This window comes from Mirounga leonina, unplaced genomic scaffold, assembly GCF_011800145.1.
Source record: "Mirounga leonina isolate KUSES-001 unplaced genomic scaffold, KU_Mleo_1.0 Mir_82, whole genome shotgun sequence".
In the NCBI taxonomy this organism is placed as follows: Eukaryota; Metazoa; Chordata; class Mammalia; order Carnivora; family Phocidae; genus Mirounga; species Mirounga leonina.
Genome location: NW_023270825.1, coordinates 11773562 through 11792681, shown reverse-complemented (window position 1 = coordinate 11792681; position 19120 = coordinate 11773562). Strand labels below are relative to the sequence as shown.

Genomic DNA, 19120 nt, shown 5'->3' with positions numbered 1-19120 from the left:
TAAAATTGGAATTTATTTTTACACATGGTATAAGGTAGGGATCCAATCTTATTTTCTCCCATATAGATAGCCAGCTGTGGCAACATCATTTGTTAGATAATCCATCCTTTTCCCATTAAATTGAAATTAGTTTAGGGTTTCATTTTCAATTCTCAAATATATCCTAGGCTCTATTTCTGGATTCTCCTTCTGTTTGACTAATCTAGTCAATATGCTATTGATTAATGGCTCTATTTTGATAGTTAGTAGGAAGCCACTCCTCACTGTTGGTTCTTTCACACAGTTTTCTTGGCTATTTTAGAGTATTCACCCATGTAAATTTTAGGTCAAATTTTACCATCTTGAATCAAAGTGACCGTTTTTTTTTTTTTGATGTGTCATCTTAGATAAGCTATAGCCCCCGGTTATTCAATCAACCATAATCTAGATGTTGCTGTGAAGGTATTTTGCAAATGTAATCAAAGCCCCTAATCAGCTGAATTTAAGGAAGGCATGAATAATCAGAGTGGGCCTGACTGAGTTAGTTAAAAGTCCTCGAAAGCAAGGATGAGCCTTCCCCAAAAAGAGAAAAAATTTCTGCCGGACTGCAACTTCAGCCCCTCCCACAGAGTCGTATATCCTGCTTGTGATTTTCTTTCTTGACCATCTGTGGAGAACAACTTTGGCCCATGCCTGTGATGGGATCTTCCCATTTTGACTACCAACTCCCACAATCACACTGCCAATTCCTTATAATAAATCTCATAGATGTCGATCTATATATGGCATATCAATATGTGCGTGTGCCTGTGTGTGTGTACACACAACACCCCCTCCCTACTGGTTCTGCTTCTCAGGTTGAACCCTAACTGATACACAGAGGGACTGAAACAAAAAATTTTAAATAAAAAATTTAATATTCCAAATCCACAAAATGAAATTTAGTATAAAGGAAATTTAAATAAATCTTCAAATAATTTTTTTTAACCTCACAGCATTTCTATTTAAGAAATTATTAAATCTCAGGGGCTCCTGGGTGGCTCAGTGGGTTAAGCGTCTGCCTTTGGCTCAGGTCATGATCTCAGGGTTCTGGGATCAAGTCCCACATTGGGCTCTCTGCTCAGCAAAGGGCCTGCTCCCTCTTGCTCTGCTTACTTGTGCTCTTTCTCTATCAAATCAATATATAAAATCTTAAAAAAAAATTATTAAAAAATTATTAAATCTCAAAACTACACTAAGACTTTTTCTAAAATTAAGATTTAGACTTAATTATTCTTAATTATTCTTTCTACCATTTGCTTGGGTTTTATTTCACCAATTTTAGCTTTTATTTTTACTAACTCCCTCTTAGTTTCTTCATTTGTTCTCTAAGTATATGTCACATTTTACATTAAAAATAAAGCTACTTTAAAAAGAAGATCTGCACTTCTATTGGTATGACAGACAACATACTCTGGACCCACTAGAAACAACTAAAGGTAGTGGATAAAATATCTTTTTAAACATATTAATGAACTGACCAGAAAGTAAGCATAAATGGTCAATGAACATATTAAAAGATGCTTGATCTTTCAGTCAGACAAATGCAAATTAAAACCATAAGAAAACAGCCCTACCCACTACACCGGCAAAAACTTTAAAAATTCTAATAATGCCAAGTATTGCCAAGGATGCAGACCAAGAACTCTTATGCACCACTGTCAGGAGACATTAGCACTACTGCTATAAAACAACTCGCCATCATCGTATAAAGTTGAAACTGCCCATATAGATCTCAGGACTCAGCAATTCCGATCAAGATACATGCCTGGAGGAAACTCTCGTGCATGTGCACCAGGAGATGTAAACAAGGAAGTTCAGAACCACACCGTTTGTATAGCAGATAATGGCAAGGTCTTTTATCAGTAAAATGGATAAATTATACATTCATGCAATAAATACAGTGGTGAAAATAATAAGCCATGCACACATAACACACAGTAACGCAGCTAAAACTCATGAACATAGTAACCAAGTGAAAAAAGCAAGTTTCAGGAGAATTACTGAATTTACAGAGTTCAAAATTATGCAAAACCATACACTGTATCATTTGGAGATGCAAATACATGTGATAAAACCATAAAGAAAAAACAGGGGGTGCATAAAGACAACATTCTGGACTCATGGTTCTCTATGAAGTGATAAGGGGATAAGAGGGCGCCTAGGTGGCTCAATCGGTTAAGCGTCTGCCTTCGGCGCAGGTCATGATCTCCAAGTCCTGGGATCGAGCCCCACATTGAGCCCCCTGCTCAGCGGGGAGTCTGCTTCTCCCTCTGCCCCTGCCCTCCTGCTCGTGATATCTCACTCCCTCTCTCCCTCTACCTCCCTTTCCCTCCCCCCCCACCCCCATAAATAAAATCTTAAAAAAAAAAACAAAACAGATGAGAAATGGAGGGTACATCAGGACCTCCAAAGGTGACACTCTTCTTCTTAAAATGGGTAGGCAAGTACGAGGGTACCTGCTGTACTGCTATTCTTTTATTTTATATGTATTATCTAAATACTGTTTTGCAGCCACTCAGTATTTAATAAAAATTTCAAAACTTTAAAGGAAACATGTCTTCCTTTATTAGGAATATTAATAGGGCTGAACAGCATATTCACCACTAATGACAGGTAAACAAATATTATTACTTTCCATCAGGTGTCGACAAAGTCTACTTATAACTTAGAAAAGTTCATCCTAAATTTTTTTTTTTTAAAGATTTTATTTATTTATTTATTTGAGAGAGAGAATGAGAGAGAGAGAGCACACGAGAGGGGGGAGGGTCAGAGGGAGAAGCAGACTCCCCGCCGAGCAGGGAGCCCGATGCGGGACTCGATCCCGGGACTCGAGGATCATGACCTGAGCCGAAGGCAGTCGCTTAACCAACTGAGCCACCCAGGCGCCCCATCCTAAATTCTAAAAGCAAGTCACATCTCTTCATGGGGATTCATTTTATTTATATTTTATATATAATTTTTCTACATATGAACTGTAACAAAGAAAGATATTTTAAAGGATTATGCTGCAAAAGAAAAAGATCTAAAGGATAATATACTTTATTTTAATCCATGTGAAATAGGGTGCCCAATATATCTTGTTGAAAAGAGAAAATTATAAAGTTACAAGTGTTAATTTTTTTAGTGGCCCCCAAAATACTCATCTGTGCTAAAGAATTAAAATTTCCCATCATCTCATATTTGTTGTGTCTAAACTATAAGCCACATGGGGAAAGTCCTGAATATCTTGTTCACCATTACATCCCAGCATAGGGTAACAAGTAACCAGAGTATTTACTAAAATTGTTTAGGAAATTATTTCAAGGTAAAGATTCTACAAGCAATTGTTCATGAATAATAATATTTGTAAGAGAAAATTATTTCAACCAACCTGTAATGATATCAGTTTTCCTTCCAGATTTTCTGCCTTTTTCTTCCATTCAGCTACAAGCTGTTTGTGTTTTTCTAGTTCAGCAGAATACATAGCTTTTTCCTCTAAAGAGAAAATAAAGCTACATTACTATTCTGCAATTGTGTGATAAAATTAAATTTTATACCACTTGAAATTTTAAGAATTCAACAGAAACAGTTCAAATGTCTCAACAAGAAAATTACATATGCCTTAGAGCATGTGAGCTGGAATTAAAGAAATTAGTTTTCCTCTGCCTAAATCCTTCTCTACCCTGTTCATCATGCAAACTCTTCCCTCCCTTCAGAACTCCACTCAAATATTTCATCTTTGGTAAAGCCTTCCCTACAGCCATACTACTTTGTACACCTGTCCATTCTAGTAAGTATTACATACAATGGACCTTGAGAATTCTTATTTTAAAATTCAAGATTTCAACCACGAGTAAGCCTGAAGATCGAGATATGTACAAATTCAAAGTTTTGCTTAGGCACAAAAATTATAACCCGTTACTTCATGACCCTCTTATCCCCCCAATCACTTGCCCCCTACTAGCAGTTAGTTCACTGCCAATCATTACTGAGTGTATTAAACAGACAGATGGGTAAAATGAAGGATGTAAAGGAGGTAAATGTGAGGATGGCAGGTAGATGTGAAAAAGCATACTTGGTTATCAGAGTAATACTGCTCTCTGGTCATTGTTACTGTGTCTCCAGAAAAATATTTTCCACCTGGACTAGAAAATGTAGTTACCTCAAGGTATGTGAACAGCTAAGAACAAGTCAATCAGTATTTCAAAGGACAGTAATTACTGATGATTAACTCTCTGAAGTAGATTTAACCTCTGACCAGTATCTCAAAATCTAAGTATTGCTTCTACATGGTCCCCTCTTTATCACATGATCATCCTTCCTATGTTATCCTTATTAACCTTCCCCAACTCTCACCTTCACTGGTCATAATATGATACTAAAACATATCTTTAATAATTCCTGCATATCACATTCTCTAATCTTAACTGTAAAAGGAGTCTACATTAACTTGTTGATGGCAACTTATCTTTCCCTCCTACAAGTGGGTAACCTTTCAAAGATTTCCCCATGCCTATCTGAAAGTAGCACCAAGATAGGCCAGAATTCCCAATAGCCTCAATAATTTTTCTTCATTGAAAGACTGACCATACAACTCACCTTGCTGGAAATGCTCTAGTACCATCTGGAGGTTGGAGAGTGATAGAGCATACTGCTTTACTTGCTCCCGAGAGACAGAAAGCTGCAGTGTGGTTTCATCCCTTTGCTTGGAGACCACATTCAATTGCTCCTGCAGTGACTCTACCTGCAAACTGGCCTGATGGCTTCCAACAAAAAGAATAAAAGTCAGGGGTGCCTGGGTGGCTCAGCTGGTTAAGCATCTGACTTCTGATTTCGGCTCAGGTCATGATCTCAGGGTTTTAAGATTGAGCCCTGCGTCAGGCTCCATGCTAAGCGTGGAGCCTGCTTAAGAGTCTCTCTGCGCCCCCCCCACCAAAAAAGAAAAAGAATAAAAGTCAAAGTGTTTCTATTACTTTAACAAGATAAAACCACTTCCCTACTTTTTTGTGTGTGTGTATGGAAATACATACATAACATTCACAACGTTGTGCAACCATCACCACCATCCATCTCCAGAACTTCATCCTCCCAAAGGGAAGCTCCACATCCATTAAGCAATAACTCCCCCTTCCCCCAGCAACCACCATTCTACCTTCTGTCTCTATGAATTTGACCTTCCTTACATTTCATTGCATTAAATTCAAGTTAGATTTCAAAGAAACTTTGTTCCCCCTGTTTTGTTAATGCATTCTTCACGTGAAAGTGACTTTGAACAAATGGCAGTCATTTTAAAGATTAAAAGCTGAACTAAACAAGAAACATAAGTATAATAAAAATTTACAAACAGCCTGCAACATTCATGTTTCCAGGCTAAAACGCTAAGATGTAATTTATCATAAAATTGTAAATTGCAAGGACCTTGGAAGTCATTTTGTCCAGCTTCCAACCCTATAGCAATGGATTCTGAAACCTTCTTCGCTTTTGACACTTGCAACTATGGTGAACTCACAACTAATTATCTTTCACTATCATCTTTCTTTTGTTTTAAATACAATAACCCCTATATCTGCCCCAAATAATAAATCAGAAATCCCTTAGAGATTTATTTATCCAGGTTTGTATCACTGATGTACTTCCTTAATGTATAATGATTACAAATAAGATACTGCAATAGCCTTTCCTGGGTTTTTAACATCCAGTTAATAAATTCTTACTCAGGAGCCATCCATTAAAGCTCATTAAGCACAGCGCACTTTGAGGAAACTTTACCCAATAGCGCCCTCTTGTGGGAAGAGCAGTAAATTGATAATCAAGAGACAACTCGCCCTCAAATATCACTGGATTTTATGCAACCTTGCTGGTCAGCACGTCACTGAACGGGTGGTTGCAAGGATGAAATGCACGATGAGGTCACTCGGAAAGTTAACACCAGGTGTTACTACAGTAATAAAGAGCTCAAAACACTGTAATCTGGTTTGTAGATCTGAGTCACTCATTCAAAAATATTACTGAACATTTGGGACGCCTGGGTGGCTCAGTCGGTTAAGCGTCTGCCTTCGGCTCACGTCATGATCCCAGGGTCCTGGGATCGAGCCCCACGTCGGGCTCCCTGCTCGGCGGGGAGCCTGCTTCTCCCTCTCCCTCTGCCTGCCACTCCCCCTGCCTGTGCTCACTCTGTCAAATAAATGAATAAAATCTTATAAATAAATAAACAAATAAATAAACAGCATCAATGCCCACTCCCAGTGACCTTGTATTTCACTGGGTGGGAGAAGATGTAAGATGGGTCAACGATTACTTTTGCACCCTAAAGTAAAATGTAAGTGTGCAATCAAAGATTCAAATAAAGCATTACGCAGGTTCAAAAGAAAAACATCACACCAGGGTTTGGTTTTGAATTTGAGGAGCAGGATGCTAACTAAAGCATTCTTTACAGAGGATATGCTGTTTGAAGAAGGTGGGACTAATAGAAAAACTGTTAGGAATCAGGCTTACTCTAAGCAGAAGAATATAAAACGAAAAGGTAGAAGATGGGGTGCTCGGTGATTCATCCACCTCCTGATTTCGGCTCAAGTCATGATCTCAGTCAGGGTCGTGAGATCAAGTCCCACATCGGGCTCTGTGGGGAGTGTGCTGTAGATTTTCTCCCTCCGCCCCCCACCCCTGCTCACGCATGCGCCCCCACATGCTCTCTCTCTCTCTCCCTAATAAATAAATCTTAAAAAGAAAAGAAAAGAAAAAGCAGAGGAAATAGGAAAACAGTATCTCTAGCTAAAGGACTGAGTAAGACAGTTTGGCCGGATGTAGGTGATAACGCAAAATAAGGCTAATGAGGGTGCAGACAGCCCAGAAACTATTTTAATTAGAGAAAATAAGGACCCCAAAATTCGAAGATTATCTAATTTTATTGCCTGAGAATGTTTTGGCATTTCTGCCAATGTGAAACACATACACAAATGATCACTCGTTTTCATTATCATTTTAAACAAGTTTTCTTTCTGAGACTGAAGGTACAATATTCCCTGCAAAGCAGTGGGAGTTCACCTCAGAAATACTGTCTCCACTGGCCTATAATCTCTTTGCAGACAGAGGTAATATCTACTATGTCCTTGTATCTCCCTCAGCATCATACACAGTGAAAAACAGAAAGATGTACATACCACTAATGGAAATATAAACGGACATGATTTTTCTGGAAGATTATTTGGCAGTACATCTCAAAAGTTTTAAAAATGCCCTTTGAACCAGACCTGCCATTTCTGAAAATTGAAGCTAAGGAAATAATTTGTCATCAACACAAAAATACCTATCTTGGGATATCAAGACAGCTTTCTTAGTAATTCTGAAAAGTTGAAACACTTCTAAATGTCCAATAATAAATGACTGGATTAAAGAAGTTATGGAAAATCCAAATAATGGTATGCTATGTAGCCATAAAATGATAATGCAGAAACATGGCTTAACATGTGCTGATACTCATATTATCAAGTATGGAAGCAGATTACAAAATACTATCAACAGTATGACCTTAATTTTGCTTTTAAAAATACATATAATATGGGGTGCCTGGGTGGCTCAGCCAGTTGAGCAACCGACTCGATCTCAGTTCAGGTCTTGATCTCAGGGCTGTGAGTTCAAACCCCGCCTGGGGGCCTACTTAAAAAATATATATATAACATATACATACATATATAAGAAGCATGCAAAGGCACAAAAAAAGGATTATCTCTGGATGGGACTGTGACTTTATGTTCTTTTTGGTTTACGTAATTTTCCTGAAGTACAAAATGGGTTTTTATAATAAAAAGGGAAAAAAAGAAAATACATTATTTTTTAAAAAGTTATTTTTTTAATTTATTTGAGAGAGAGAGCACAAGCAGGGAGAGCAGCAGAGGGAGAGGGAGAAGGAGGCTCCCCGCTGAGCAGGGAGCCTGATGTGGGGCTCAATCCCAGGACCCTGGCACCCCAAGAAAATAGATTTTACTGAGAGAAATAAAATGTTAAAATATATAAGTAAGGAATCAATCATGCCTCCATAATGAAGCCTCCATAAAACCTCACAAGGAGAGGGTCTGGAAAGCTTCCAGGCTGGTGAGCACTGGGAGATGTAGAGAGGGCTGCCTGCTGGGAGGGAGCTGGAAGCTCTGCATCCCTACCCCATGCCTTGCCCTACCTATCTCTTCCATCTGCTGTTCCCTGAGTTAAGGCCTTTTATAATAAACTGGTACTCTAGTAAAAATAAAATAAAAATATAGAAGCAGGGACCTAGTAATTCAAAAGTTCCAACAAACCAAGAGCTAATTCATACTGACTTAGGTCTTTATCTTGTTACTTCCTTTTTTTTTTTTTTAAAGATTTTATTTATTTGACAGAGAGAAAGACAGCAAGAGCAGGAACACAAGCAGGGGGAGTGGGAGAGGGAGAATCAGGCCTCCCGCAGAGCAGGGAGCCTGATGCAGGGCTCGATCCCAGGACTCTGGGATCATGACCTGAGTTGAAGGCAGACGCTTAACGACTGAGCCACCCAGGTGCCCCTACCTTGCTACTTCCTTTACTCTCTCCCTTCTAATATCCAAACTTTATTCAACCTTAGATCATTTGATCACGAATAAAACCACATATGTCAAATTAGTTCTTTGGGAGCATGACAAAGTCAATTAAAATCCGTCAGGAGAAAAAAAAAAGAAAATGAGAATTTAAGTCTAAACTGTTAAAACAGTGAGAGGCAATTATCTAGGGTGGTAGTTAGTACACTTATAATAAAAAGTAAATAATAATAATAAATAAAATTATTTTTTTAAAAAGGAAAAAAGAAAAGACAGATTCAGAGAGAGCTGTTTGAATGCCAGATCTGGTCAAGAGTTACAGACCCGAACATGAAACACACACATACTCTGCGTCTGACCTTGGGCAGCTTACTAAACCTCTTTACCCTTAGTATCTTCATCTGTCATTTGGAGATAATGAATTTCGTAAGAGTAAACTGAGGTAAGCCAGGAAAAATGCTTACTGATTCTGACACTCAAGAAGTGTTCAACTAATGTGAGTGCTAAAAACAGGGAAAAGTTACCTTGCATTTTCCATTGCATTGGAAGATGAAACTAGCTTTTCCTCCAATACTGTGACTTTCTTTCTCAGTTTGGCCTCTCTATCTTCTGCAGCCAAAGCTTCGCGTGTGTAAGAATCCTCTGATTCTAAAAGATGGTTACGCAATCTCTCTAGCTCCTGGTTTAAGCGTAATTCTTTGTCGCGTAAATGTTGAACCTAGGTAGAGGACACCTCTTTATTTTTCTTCTATAAAATGTTCCCCTTTCCCCTCTACAAGCCACTTTGTTATCAAATCTTTTGCCCATTACTGAAGTATATTAATTATATACTAATTACTCATATTGCAAGATGTATTTATATTAGGAAAAAAGTCTCCAAAAATCAACTTGACTTTTCATCTGGAAGTTTTATTTTGTAAGAGCTCATTCCCTATGGCTATAATGAAAAATGGAATTGTACCAAGTACAAGGCTCTTTGTGACAGACCACTTTTTCAGTAAAAATCTCATTTTTTCATACGTTATGGGTGAGAATTTTTTTTTTAAACTGAAGTGTATTTGACAATATTATACGAGTTTCAAGTATACAACATAGTGATTCAACAACTCTACATGTTACGCTCTGCTCACCATGGTAAGTTTAGTTATCATATCACCATACATTATTATAATTTACTGACTATATTCACTATGATGTATTTTTCAGCCCTTATTTGACTTATTTTAACTAGAAAATTTTACCTCTTAATCCCCTTGACCTATTTTGCCCATCTTCCCTAAACCCCTTCCTGCTAGCAACCACCAGTTTGTTCCCCATGTTTATGATTGTCTTGTTTCACTGTTTTTTTAGATTCCACATAAGTGAAATCACATGGTATTTTCCTCTTTCTGACTTATGTCACTTAGCATAATACACCCTCCAGGTCCATCCATGTTGTTGCAAATAGCAAGATCTCATTCCTTTTTACGGATGAGTAATATTCCATTTATACACCACTTCTTTATTCATTCATCTATCAATGGACGCTTAGGTGGCTTCCCTATCTTAGCTCAGTAAACAGGAGGATGCATGTACCTTTCTGAACTAGTGTTTTCATTTTTGGAGGGTAAATACTCAATAATGGACTACTGGATTATATGGTATTTCTGTGTTTAATTTTTTGAGGAACCTGCATACTGTTTTCTACAGCGATTGCATCAGTGGGAAACTTTTTTTTATACCCAAGATATGCCATGGTTTTCACTTTTGAAAACTGAAATAATATATATCTGGGAGGTGAAGATCCTATAATATAACACATCGGAGGAAGACTGAGAAAAAATCACCTAAGAGAGAAATTAATTTTAATAATTCATTCTAGTTTTCTTAACAATTACTAAGCTTATTGCTTGAATCAGTTTCTTTAGAGTAAAAGCATACCTCATTCTGTAAAGCACTGTTTTCCATTTGTTTCTGTTTCAGGGCCAACATGACCTGGTCTCTCTCCTGTTGAAACTTAACTGTCTTCTCCTGCATTGATTTAACTGCATTTAAAAGCTGATTTAACTCCCCAGTCTTGCCCTTTTGGAAAGAAATAACTTTAGCCTTAAGAAAAACACATTTAAAAAGACACATTTTCTTCATTAAATAATTAATTTTGAGATACAGTTAACCATAACAAGATCATCAAAAACAGAGTCTGAGAAACTGTCAGTCTAGAGAAGCCTAAGGAGACATGACAACTAAATATAATGTATTATCCTGGATGGCATCCTGAACAGAAAAAAGACATTTGGTAATTTTTTTGTAAAAAAAAAAAAAAAAAATTTAAGGAATTTAAAAAAAAGTAGGAACTTCAGTTAATAGTAATATATCAATATTCGTGAATTCGTTGTTACAAGTATAGCATAGTAACCTAAGATGTTAATAAACAAGGGAAACTGGGTGTGAGGCATATGGGAACTCTATTATCTTTTCAACTTTTCAAATAAACTATTCTGGAAGACAAAATTAAAGAATTCTCTCTCTCACTCTCAAATAAAATAAAATCTTTAAAAAAAAAAGGTTTTAATTCAAAAGACACAATCTCTTCAAATTTACCCTATACAACAAAGTGTTCACAGATCCCACAATCAATCAAAAGAGTATGAGAGAGAGTTATGTGTGTGTGCGTTCATTCAGCAGGCCTGCACAACTGTTCCTCAGAAAGTACAAGTCACTGGCAAAGAAAAGATAGGGAAGTCATTTCAACACTTCTGTTTTCTAAAGAAAAATATTAATTGCTACTAAAGTCTTTTTTTCTATTTAAATTAACCTGTTGCTAAAAATGTTTGGAAAGATCTAGTAATTTAGGGGCGAAACCTCCAGGTACCTTTGAGGAAAATTTCATAAAACCCTGAAATGAGTATTTCTGAACGAACAACTTCACATTCCCGTTCAAACATAATTATCTATAAAGTAATCAACCCATTGGAAAATCTTCTCCACCCCAATTTTCCTGTATACAATTCCATCCCCAACATACCTGCTCTTTTTCTTTCAGTAGCTGCTCAAACGCAAGAGCCTTTTCCTTCATTGAATGGCACTCAAACTCTTTTTCTCGAAGCATCATGGAAAACTTTGTATTAGTCTCCTGTAATGCTTGATACTCTGTTTCCTTTTCCCTGGTTGTTTGTACTATTTTTTCATTTTCTTCTTTTAGTTTGCAAATGTCCATTTCTAAAATTAATATCCGCTCCTTCAGGTTGGTTACTGCCTGCCTCAAAAGTTCATTTTCATTCACTTTGTTGGTGAAATTTTCATTTAAAGAAAGCAACTGATCACTTTTGGCTTTGATTAAGAGGTCTTTCTCCTTAAGTGACTTTTGTAAGACATCTTGTTTCTCCTTTAGCTGCTTAATTTCTGAATCCGTCTGTTCCTGTTCTTTTCTTTCTAGCTCCGAGGTGGCAGCAATCGAATCAGACAACCTGTGATTATTTTCCTGGAGCGTTTTAATTGTTGCATCTTTTTCCTGCAGTGACTTTCTTAGCTCTTCTAGCTCCTGTGTAGAAGACTCCCTCGATGTATCGGGCTTAACTGTTCCAAGAGACTCTGCTGGCTGGGAAGGAGGCGATGATCCGGAGGAGAGTTGAGGTGAAATAATATCAAGTTTTCCTAAAAGAAGATCTTTGGTGCTGCAGAGCTGCCCTATGCTGTGCTGAACCTGTGCTAGCTCCTGCCCAAAATTTTTGAGTTTGGTTTCATTCTGCTCATAACTTTGGATCAGGCCAGTGTAGTCCACTTGTAATTTAGAATTATTATCACTGTCAACCAAAACTTGTGCCTGAAGCTGATGGAGTTCCTCCTGAAGCTGGGCGGACTCGTGCTGCATATTCTGGACCGTGGTCATCACCTGCTGTTTCCACTCTTCCATCTTCTTCACTTGTTGTTTTAATTTGTCGCGTTCCTGTAGAAGCTCCTCAAACTGATTGCTGTTAACAGCTCCAACCTCATTCCCAGTGCTGGATGTTTGTAAAACCGTCAATAAGGTCTGGCATTTCTGACTTAATGCATCTATCTCAATGTCTTTTTCTCGAATGATACGTGATAAATTCTGAACAGTTTCTCTAAACATTTCTTGGCCACCACCTTCAGATCTAGTGGACAATTTTTTATTTTCATCTTGCAGCTTCACGAGAGCTGCCTCTTTGGCAGCAACGACATCCATCATTTTGTGGTATTCCGTTTTCAGGTGGCTATTTTCCCTAGTCTTCTCACTCAAAACAGCTAATACCTGTTCTCTCTCCATAGCATAGGCCTGCAGCTGCTGCTGAAGGTAGACAACATCCTGGGTGTAGGAAGCTGAAGAAATTCTAGCGTGAAGAGCTTGTATCTCCAAGTCTTTCTGCTGGATGATCTGAGTGAGTTTACCAACCTCATCTTTGGACAGCTGATCAATCTGTTTCGTTAAAGATATATTCTTTTCATTTAGAAGTTGAATCTCCAATTCTCGTTCTTTTATTCCTTTTACTAATCTCTCAGTTTCGGCTTTAGATAAATCATGTTTTTCACTGCCATTTTCTATGTTAAGGCTCTGTACTTTCGTTTCTTGAAAGATCTCACAATTCTCCGTTTGAACGCCTTGTCTTTCTTCACGCAACTGGGTTTTGATTTGTTCAACTGTTTTTTGCAAATTCTTAATCTCCTCATCTTTCTCTAAGAAGAGTTGGGTATGGGTGACATTCATCTGCTCATGCTGGCACTTAAACTCATCCATTTCCTTCTTCTGTTCCTCTAAAGACTGAAGCAGCTGCATTTTACTCTGGTTTTGATCTTCAATAATCTTCTGATGATGTTTTATTTCCTCCTCAAGATTCCCCTTTATAATATTCAGTTGCAACACCTCAGACTCTAGCTCAGTAACACTGTCAAGGGGTTTGGGCTCCACCACAGGTGCAGCTCGACTCTGCTGCTCCCGGAGCCGCTCCAGTTCTTCTTTTAGATGATTGTTTTCTTCTTTCATGGACCCAAGACTTCTGTCTTTTTCCTCCATGGTTTGCTTCAAAATTTCATTTTTTCTTAAGGCCTCAGTATATTTATCTAATTCCTCCTGAAGCTCTGAACTTCTTTCTTTAAGTTTTTCAATAAAAATTTCCTTCTCACTTATAAGTTGTGTTAAGTGCTTCTGCTCTTCTAAACTAGATGACAAAATTTCCTTGGTTTCTTGATGATGAGTATCCATTTGTTCAATGTTCTTTTTGAGTTCTGCTATTTCAAAGTCTTTCTCTTGACTGAGTTTCATTAAATGCTGCTGTCCCAGCTGTAAAGCAGAGGTGCTCAAATCACGTGCCTTTGACAGTTCTTTAATCGTCTGCTCGTGCTTACTGGCTTCTTCCAACAGCCTCTGTTCAGCCCGACTCAATTCTGCTTCTAACTGTCCTTTTTCCATTTTTAGAGCCTCCACAAGAGTGTTTCTTTCCAGAGAAATCTGATTGCTACCAGCAATGGATTCTTCCAACTGATGTCTTACATCCTCACATGCTAAAACCAACTTTTCATTTTCCATTTTGAGATCAAAAGCAACTTTGTTTAAATTGTCATTCAGCTTTTCTATTTCTGAAAGATTTTGCTTTAAATTTCTGACTTCGGCTTCCCTTTCTTTAAGTAAGTCATCCTTAAAATCACTGCCAGAGTCGCGATTTAGAGACTGAGTTAACTCATCCCTGACTCTAGAAAGCTCTTCCTCATTTTGTTTAATATGTTCCTTAAGTCCACAGTTCTCCTTCTGCATATTTAAATTACTTTCTTGTGATTTATTTAGCTGATCTACTAAATCTTCTACTTTCTCCTCAAGCTTCTGCTTGGCTAAATGCAAATCATTTAGGACAAGTTCACTTTGAACTAACTTCTCTTTCTGCACATCTAGCTCTTTAGTCATGTTCATTTTATCATCTTCAAGTTGATGGACTCTCCTGTTCTCATCATTTAGATCTTTTCTCAGTTCACTAATGATGCTGTCTCCCTCATTTTGTTGTTTTGATAGCTGATCTTTTATCAGAATCATGTGCTGAAAGAAAAATAATTTGTATGGTAACTTTAAGACATTCTCTCATTTTAGTACCTAACAAAAATTTTGTAAAATGTCATAAATAATAGAAGAATAATCCTCAGATACGTCTAATCCTTCTTAAAACAGTACTTTTTAAAAAAATCCCAGTATTTAGGAGCACCTGGGTGGTGCAGTTGGTTAAGCCTCCGACTCTTGGGTTTCGGCTCAGGTCATGATCTCAGGGTCGTGGGATCGAGTCCCACGTCAGGCTCCACGCTCAATGTGGAGTCAGCTTGAGACTCTCCCTTCCTCTGTCCCTTGTCTTGCTCATGTGCACGCCCACACACACTCTCTCTCTCAAATAAATAAATCATTTTTTTAAATCCCATCATTTAATCCCAACAAAATTACTGACATCTTACAGCAAATCAATTTCATTAGAGACTAGAACTTAAGGCCAGAGAAGGTACATGACGTATGTTGCTCATTGCCAACTCTTCAACACTGGGGTAGGAGTCATACAGCCCGTGAGCCAAACCCGGCCAGCCACCTGTTTGTTTTTTTTTTTAAGATTTTTATTTATTTATTGAGAGAGAGAATGATAGAGAGAGAGCATGAGAGGGTGGAGGGTCAAAGGGAGAAGCAGACTCCCTGCTGAGCAGGGAGCCCCGATGCGGGACTCGGTCCTGGGACTCTAGGATCATGACCTGAGCCGAAGGCAGTCGCTTAACTGACTGAGCCACCCAGGCGCCCAGCCACCTGTTTTTGTAGATCAAGTCTTACTAGGCTACAGCCACGCTCATTGTTTACATGTCACAAGAGCGGAACTGAGTACAACTGAGACGACTATATGGCCTGCAGAGCCAAAGAATATTTACTATCTAACCCTTTACAGAAAAAGTTTGTCAACCTCTATGATTAGATTATCAATGAAACAAAATATTAATTAAATCACATGTTTAAATCACACCCATCACTTTCACTTGTTACTCCAGTGTTCAATATACTGAGAAGAGCTCTGGTTTTCACATCGTGTTACCTTTGTAGCTTCTTGGTTCTGTCTGTCCAATTCCTCTAACTCAGCTACAAGTATTTCCTTCTCAGTGAGACTCTGATTAAGTTCCTGCTCCTTTGCCTCCAAAGTCAGTCTTAAGTCGTGTAATGTTGAATTCAAATCCATATCTCTCGCAGCTGTACCTTTAATTACTTCATACTCACTGTTCAATTTTAAAAGTGATAGCTGAAGCTCTTCCTTAAATAATAAAAAGGGGGAAAAACAACATATACTGTCAACTGGAAGAAGACACTGAAAGATTTAAAAAAAAAAATTACATATATATAAATATATATATATATATATATAAACAAAACTTGGGAATCTATTCTCAGATGCCTGTGTCGGAAACATGACTGAATAAGACTTCCTCAACGATACATAACATTCAACAATTCGGGGCGCCGGGGTGGCTCAGTCGTTAAGCGTCTGCCTTCGGCTCAGGCCATGATCCCAGGGTCCTGGGATCGAGCCCCACATAGGGCTCCTTGCTCGGCGGGAAGCCTGCTTCTCCCTCTCCCACTCCCCCTGCTTGTGTTCCCTCTCTCGCTGTCTTTCTCTCTGTCAAATAAATAAATAAAATCTTTAAAATAAATAGTAAATAAAAATTCAACAAATCACAGCCTTCACTCGTGCAATTTTATGTGTAGCTTCAAGAAAAACATTTCTGTAACACCAAGACAAGATGGAATGACTGTTAAAGTTCATCCAGCTCCAGCTTCTTTATACAAAAACTTTCCCATTTGGGAGCCTTCCTGATCCCACTCCCACCACTGCTTCCCTTCTGTCTGCTGCTTCTCTTGCCCCACATACACTCTTCAAGATGTTCCAAGTCTCCCAGCTCTCTGCACTTCCATTCCCTAATGCCCAGTCACCAACAACCATAAACTAAATAAACATCTATAAAAATCAACATTCATTCACTAATTAGAAAACAAAAGGCTTCTTTTCCCTCATTAAAGGAATTTCCCTTATTACTGGCTCCTGTCAGCACATGAAACTTTTCTTTGACCCAAGAAAGTAGGCTCCTTCCTTCCTTTGCCAACCAACCTGAGCAGAGACTAGGTTCCCCTTGCTCAACTTTTAACAGTCTTAAAGATCTATCTATATATGATTTTTAAACTATATTTTATGTCCTGTTCTACTGGTATTTAATGCTTTTCCTCCAAACTCCAGAAGTGGGACAGTTCTCTATGCTCCAACACTGTTTCAACCTGATTGTGATGTTTGTGATACAAGAGTTTAAAGCCTTCTTTCACCAATAGAGAAATATCAAACTTCTATGGAATCTACTTTAAAGCAAATAAGAATCTTAAATTTCTACAAATAAAGAGACTATACATACCTCACAAACAGACCAGTGAAAACTAGAACATCTGCCTCACGATTCTCATTTTAATTCCAATTCAAAAGTTCATTCTGAACTACAGTTGATGAAAACAGCATTCTCTTATGCCTTTCTAAAGTTATATGCGCGAGGGGACGTGGGTGGGGGGGATGGGGTAACTGGGTGATGGGCATTAAGGAGGGCACGTGATGTGACAGGCACTGGGTGTTATATGCAACTGATGAATTACTGAACCCTACATCTGAAACTAATGACGTACTATGTTGGCTAATTGAATTTAAATTAAAAAAAATAGTTATATGTTCAATCAGGAGAATCACAAGTTTTTTCTCAGGTAGATGTTAAGAACATGCACGGCCTTGCAGGTACGTTTGGCATTCTTAAGGAGTGAGCAGACCCGTTATCAGAGAAAATTAAAGGACAAGTTATGAAGGATTATTTAACATCAAAGAAAGGAGCAACAGCTATCAGGCCTGGCTACAGAATCCAAAAATATCACAGCAAAGTTACAGATCTATCAGATATGCGCAGAGATCTGCAAACTACGAAGTACACCTAGGAGAGTTAGAGAAAGGAGCAGAATGCAAAGGGAGCAGAAAAAAGCAGAGAAAATATAGATAATATAAGAATTAAAAAGTGTAGGAGACACTGGCTTTTAGTAGATAGAAAAGGTGGGGGCAAGGATCCCACAATGCGTACAACAGTGCATAAAACTAAGAAATTTCCATGCTGATAACATCCCTTTGAGAAACACTGCGTATAAGCTCATGTAGAAGGATGCTGAAAATGTGTTAAGGTATACATGAATAGTATGTATGGTATGCTAACTGTTGTATTTTTTTAAAGCTATTTATATAATCATACATACATAAGTGTAGTCTGGAAGGATGGACATACAAGAAACTGGTAAGAAAGACTGCCTTCAGAGGCACCTGCGTGGCTCAGTCGGTTAAGTGTCTGCCTTCAGCTCATGTCATGATTGGGATCGAGACCTGCATCAGGCTCCCTGCTCAGCAGGGAGTCTGCCTGTCCCTCTCCCTCTACCCTTCCCCCTGCTTGTGTGTTCTCTCGCTCACTCTCGCTCTCTCCCCTTTCAAAGAAGTAAATAAAATCTTAAAAATAAAATTTTTAAAAAGACTGTCTTTGGAAAAGAGGCCAACCGAAAGAGGTGCAAAGGATACTCCATTTGTACCATCTAAAGGTTTTCCATATGAATTACTGAATTTGTACATCAGTGAATATGTATTATTTTTTAAAAATTAATTTTTTCAATTGAGTTAAGACATGGGCATATAACTTCATAATACCAGCTTAGAACTATCCTGCATTTAAGCACCTGTCTTAGTCAGGGAATTATCCCCAAATACTATAAACATAAAAATACCTTTCCCCATCCCCAACACTGCATTACAGAACCTTATTCCAACCCTGCTACCAATATACACAAGACTCTATCTCTACCACTGAGAACGTATCCCTCTTCATCCCTCACCACTAAGAAATTCCACCACACCAGATACGTTCCAGGACATTCGAGCATTTAGTAGATTCTGTAGGACGCCACTATGGCCACTCCAGACTCTAGAACCACCTGTGTATGTTGCTGCTGTCTGGACTTCATCGGAAACCAAAACAGTCTTTATCTATCTTTTTTGCTCCTACTGTATGCCTACTGGCTGCCTTATCTGTAAATGTGAACTCTGGCCAGCCTCTCATACTTTGAACTTTGCCCAAATACCTCATCCTGGTCTGACAAGCATCAATGACACCAGTTTTATCCTCAGGACTCTCAAGACCTAAACATTCCATTTTGATATAAACTGGCGCTTGGCTGTGACCTGTAATACACACATTTTAATTCTGCCCCCATTTTTACTGTACCTACCTTTTCTTGACTCAGTAAGGACTTCTGTTTTTCTAAAGTTTCAACATGCATTTTAAGTTTCAAATTGTCTTCAGCGAGACTGTTATCCTAAAAAATGTTAAAACAGTATTTTTTCAGATAAATTTCAAGTTTACAAAAAAGTAAGCAAGCTGTACTATTGTGCATTTGTACTCAGCATTTTTCTAGTGATACGTAAAAATTACAGGCATGCAACACTGGACCATCTAAAGCCAGTCACTCATTTTATAAATATTCTTAGAATTTTATATTTCAAAAAATA

The 19120-nt window shown here is 38.1% G+C and overlaps 1 protein-coding gene across 2 annotated transcripts in view; it reads right to left on the bottom strand.

The window, feature by feature from the left end:
- Positions 1 to 19120, bottom strand: part of TRIP11 (thyroid hormone receptor interactor 11) — a 65159-nt gene that overhangs the window by 22039 nt on the left and 24000 nt on the right. For both annotated transcript variants that reach the window (XM_034993049.1, XM_034993050.1), the window contains exons 9-15: positions 18841 to 18927; positions 15593 to 15805; positions 11551 to 14571; positions 10467 to 10607; positions 9071 to 9264; positions 4600 to 4763; positions 3392 to 3495 (exon numbers count right to left, since the gene is read on the bottom strand). In XM_034993049.1, the coding sequence (XP_034848940.1) occupies positions 3392 to 3495; positions 4600 to 4763; positions 9071 to 9264; positions 10467 to 10607; positions 11551 to 14571; positions 15593 to 15805; positions 18841 to 18927 (3924 nt within the window). The remainder of the gene's footprint in view (positions 1 to 3391; positions 3496 to 4599; positions 4764 to 9070; positions 9265 to 10466; positions 10608 to 11550; positions 14572 to 15592; positions 15806 to 18840; positions 18928 to 19120) is intronic.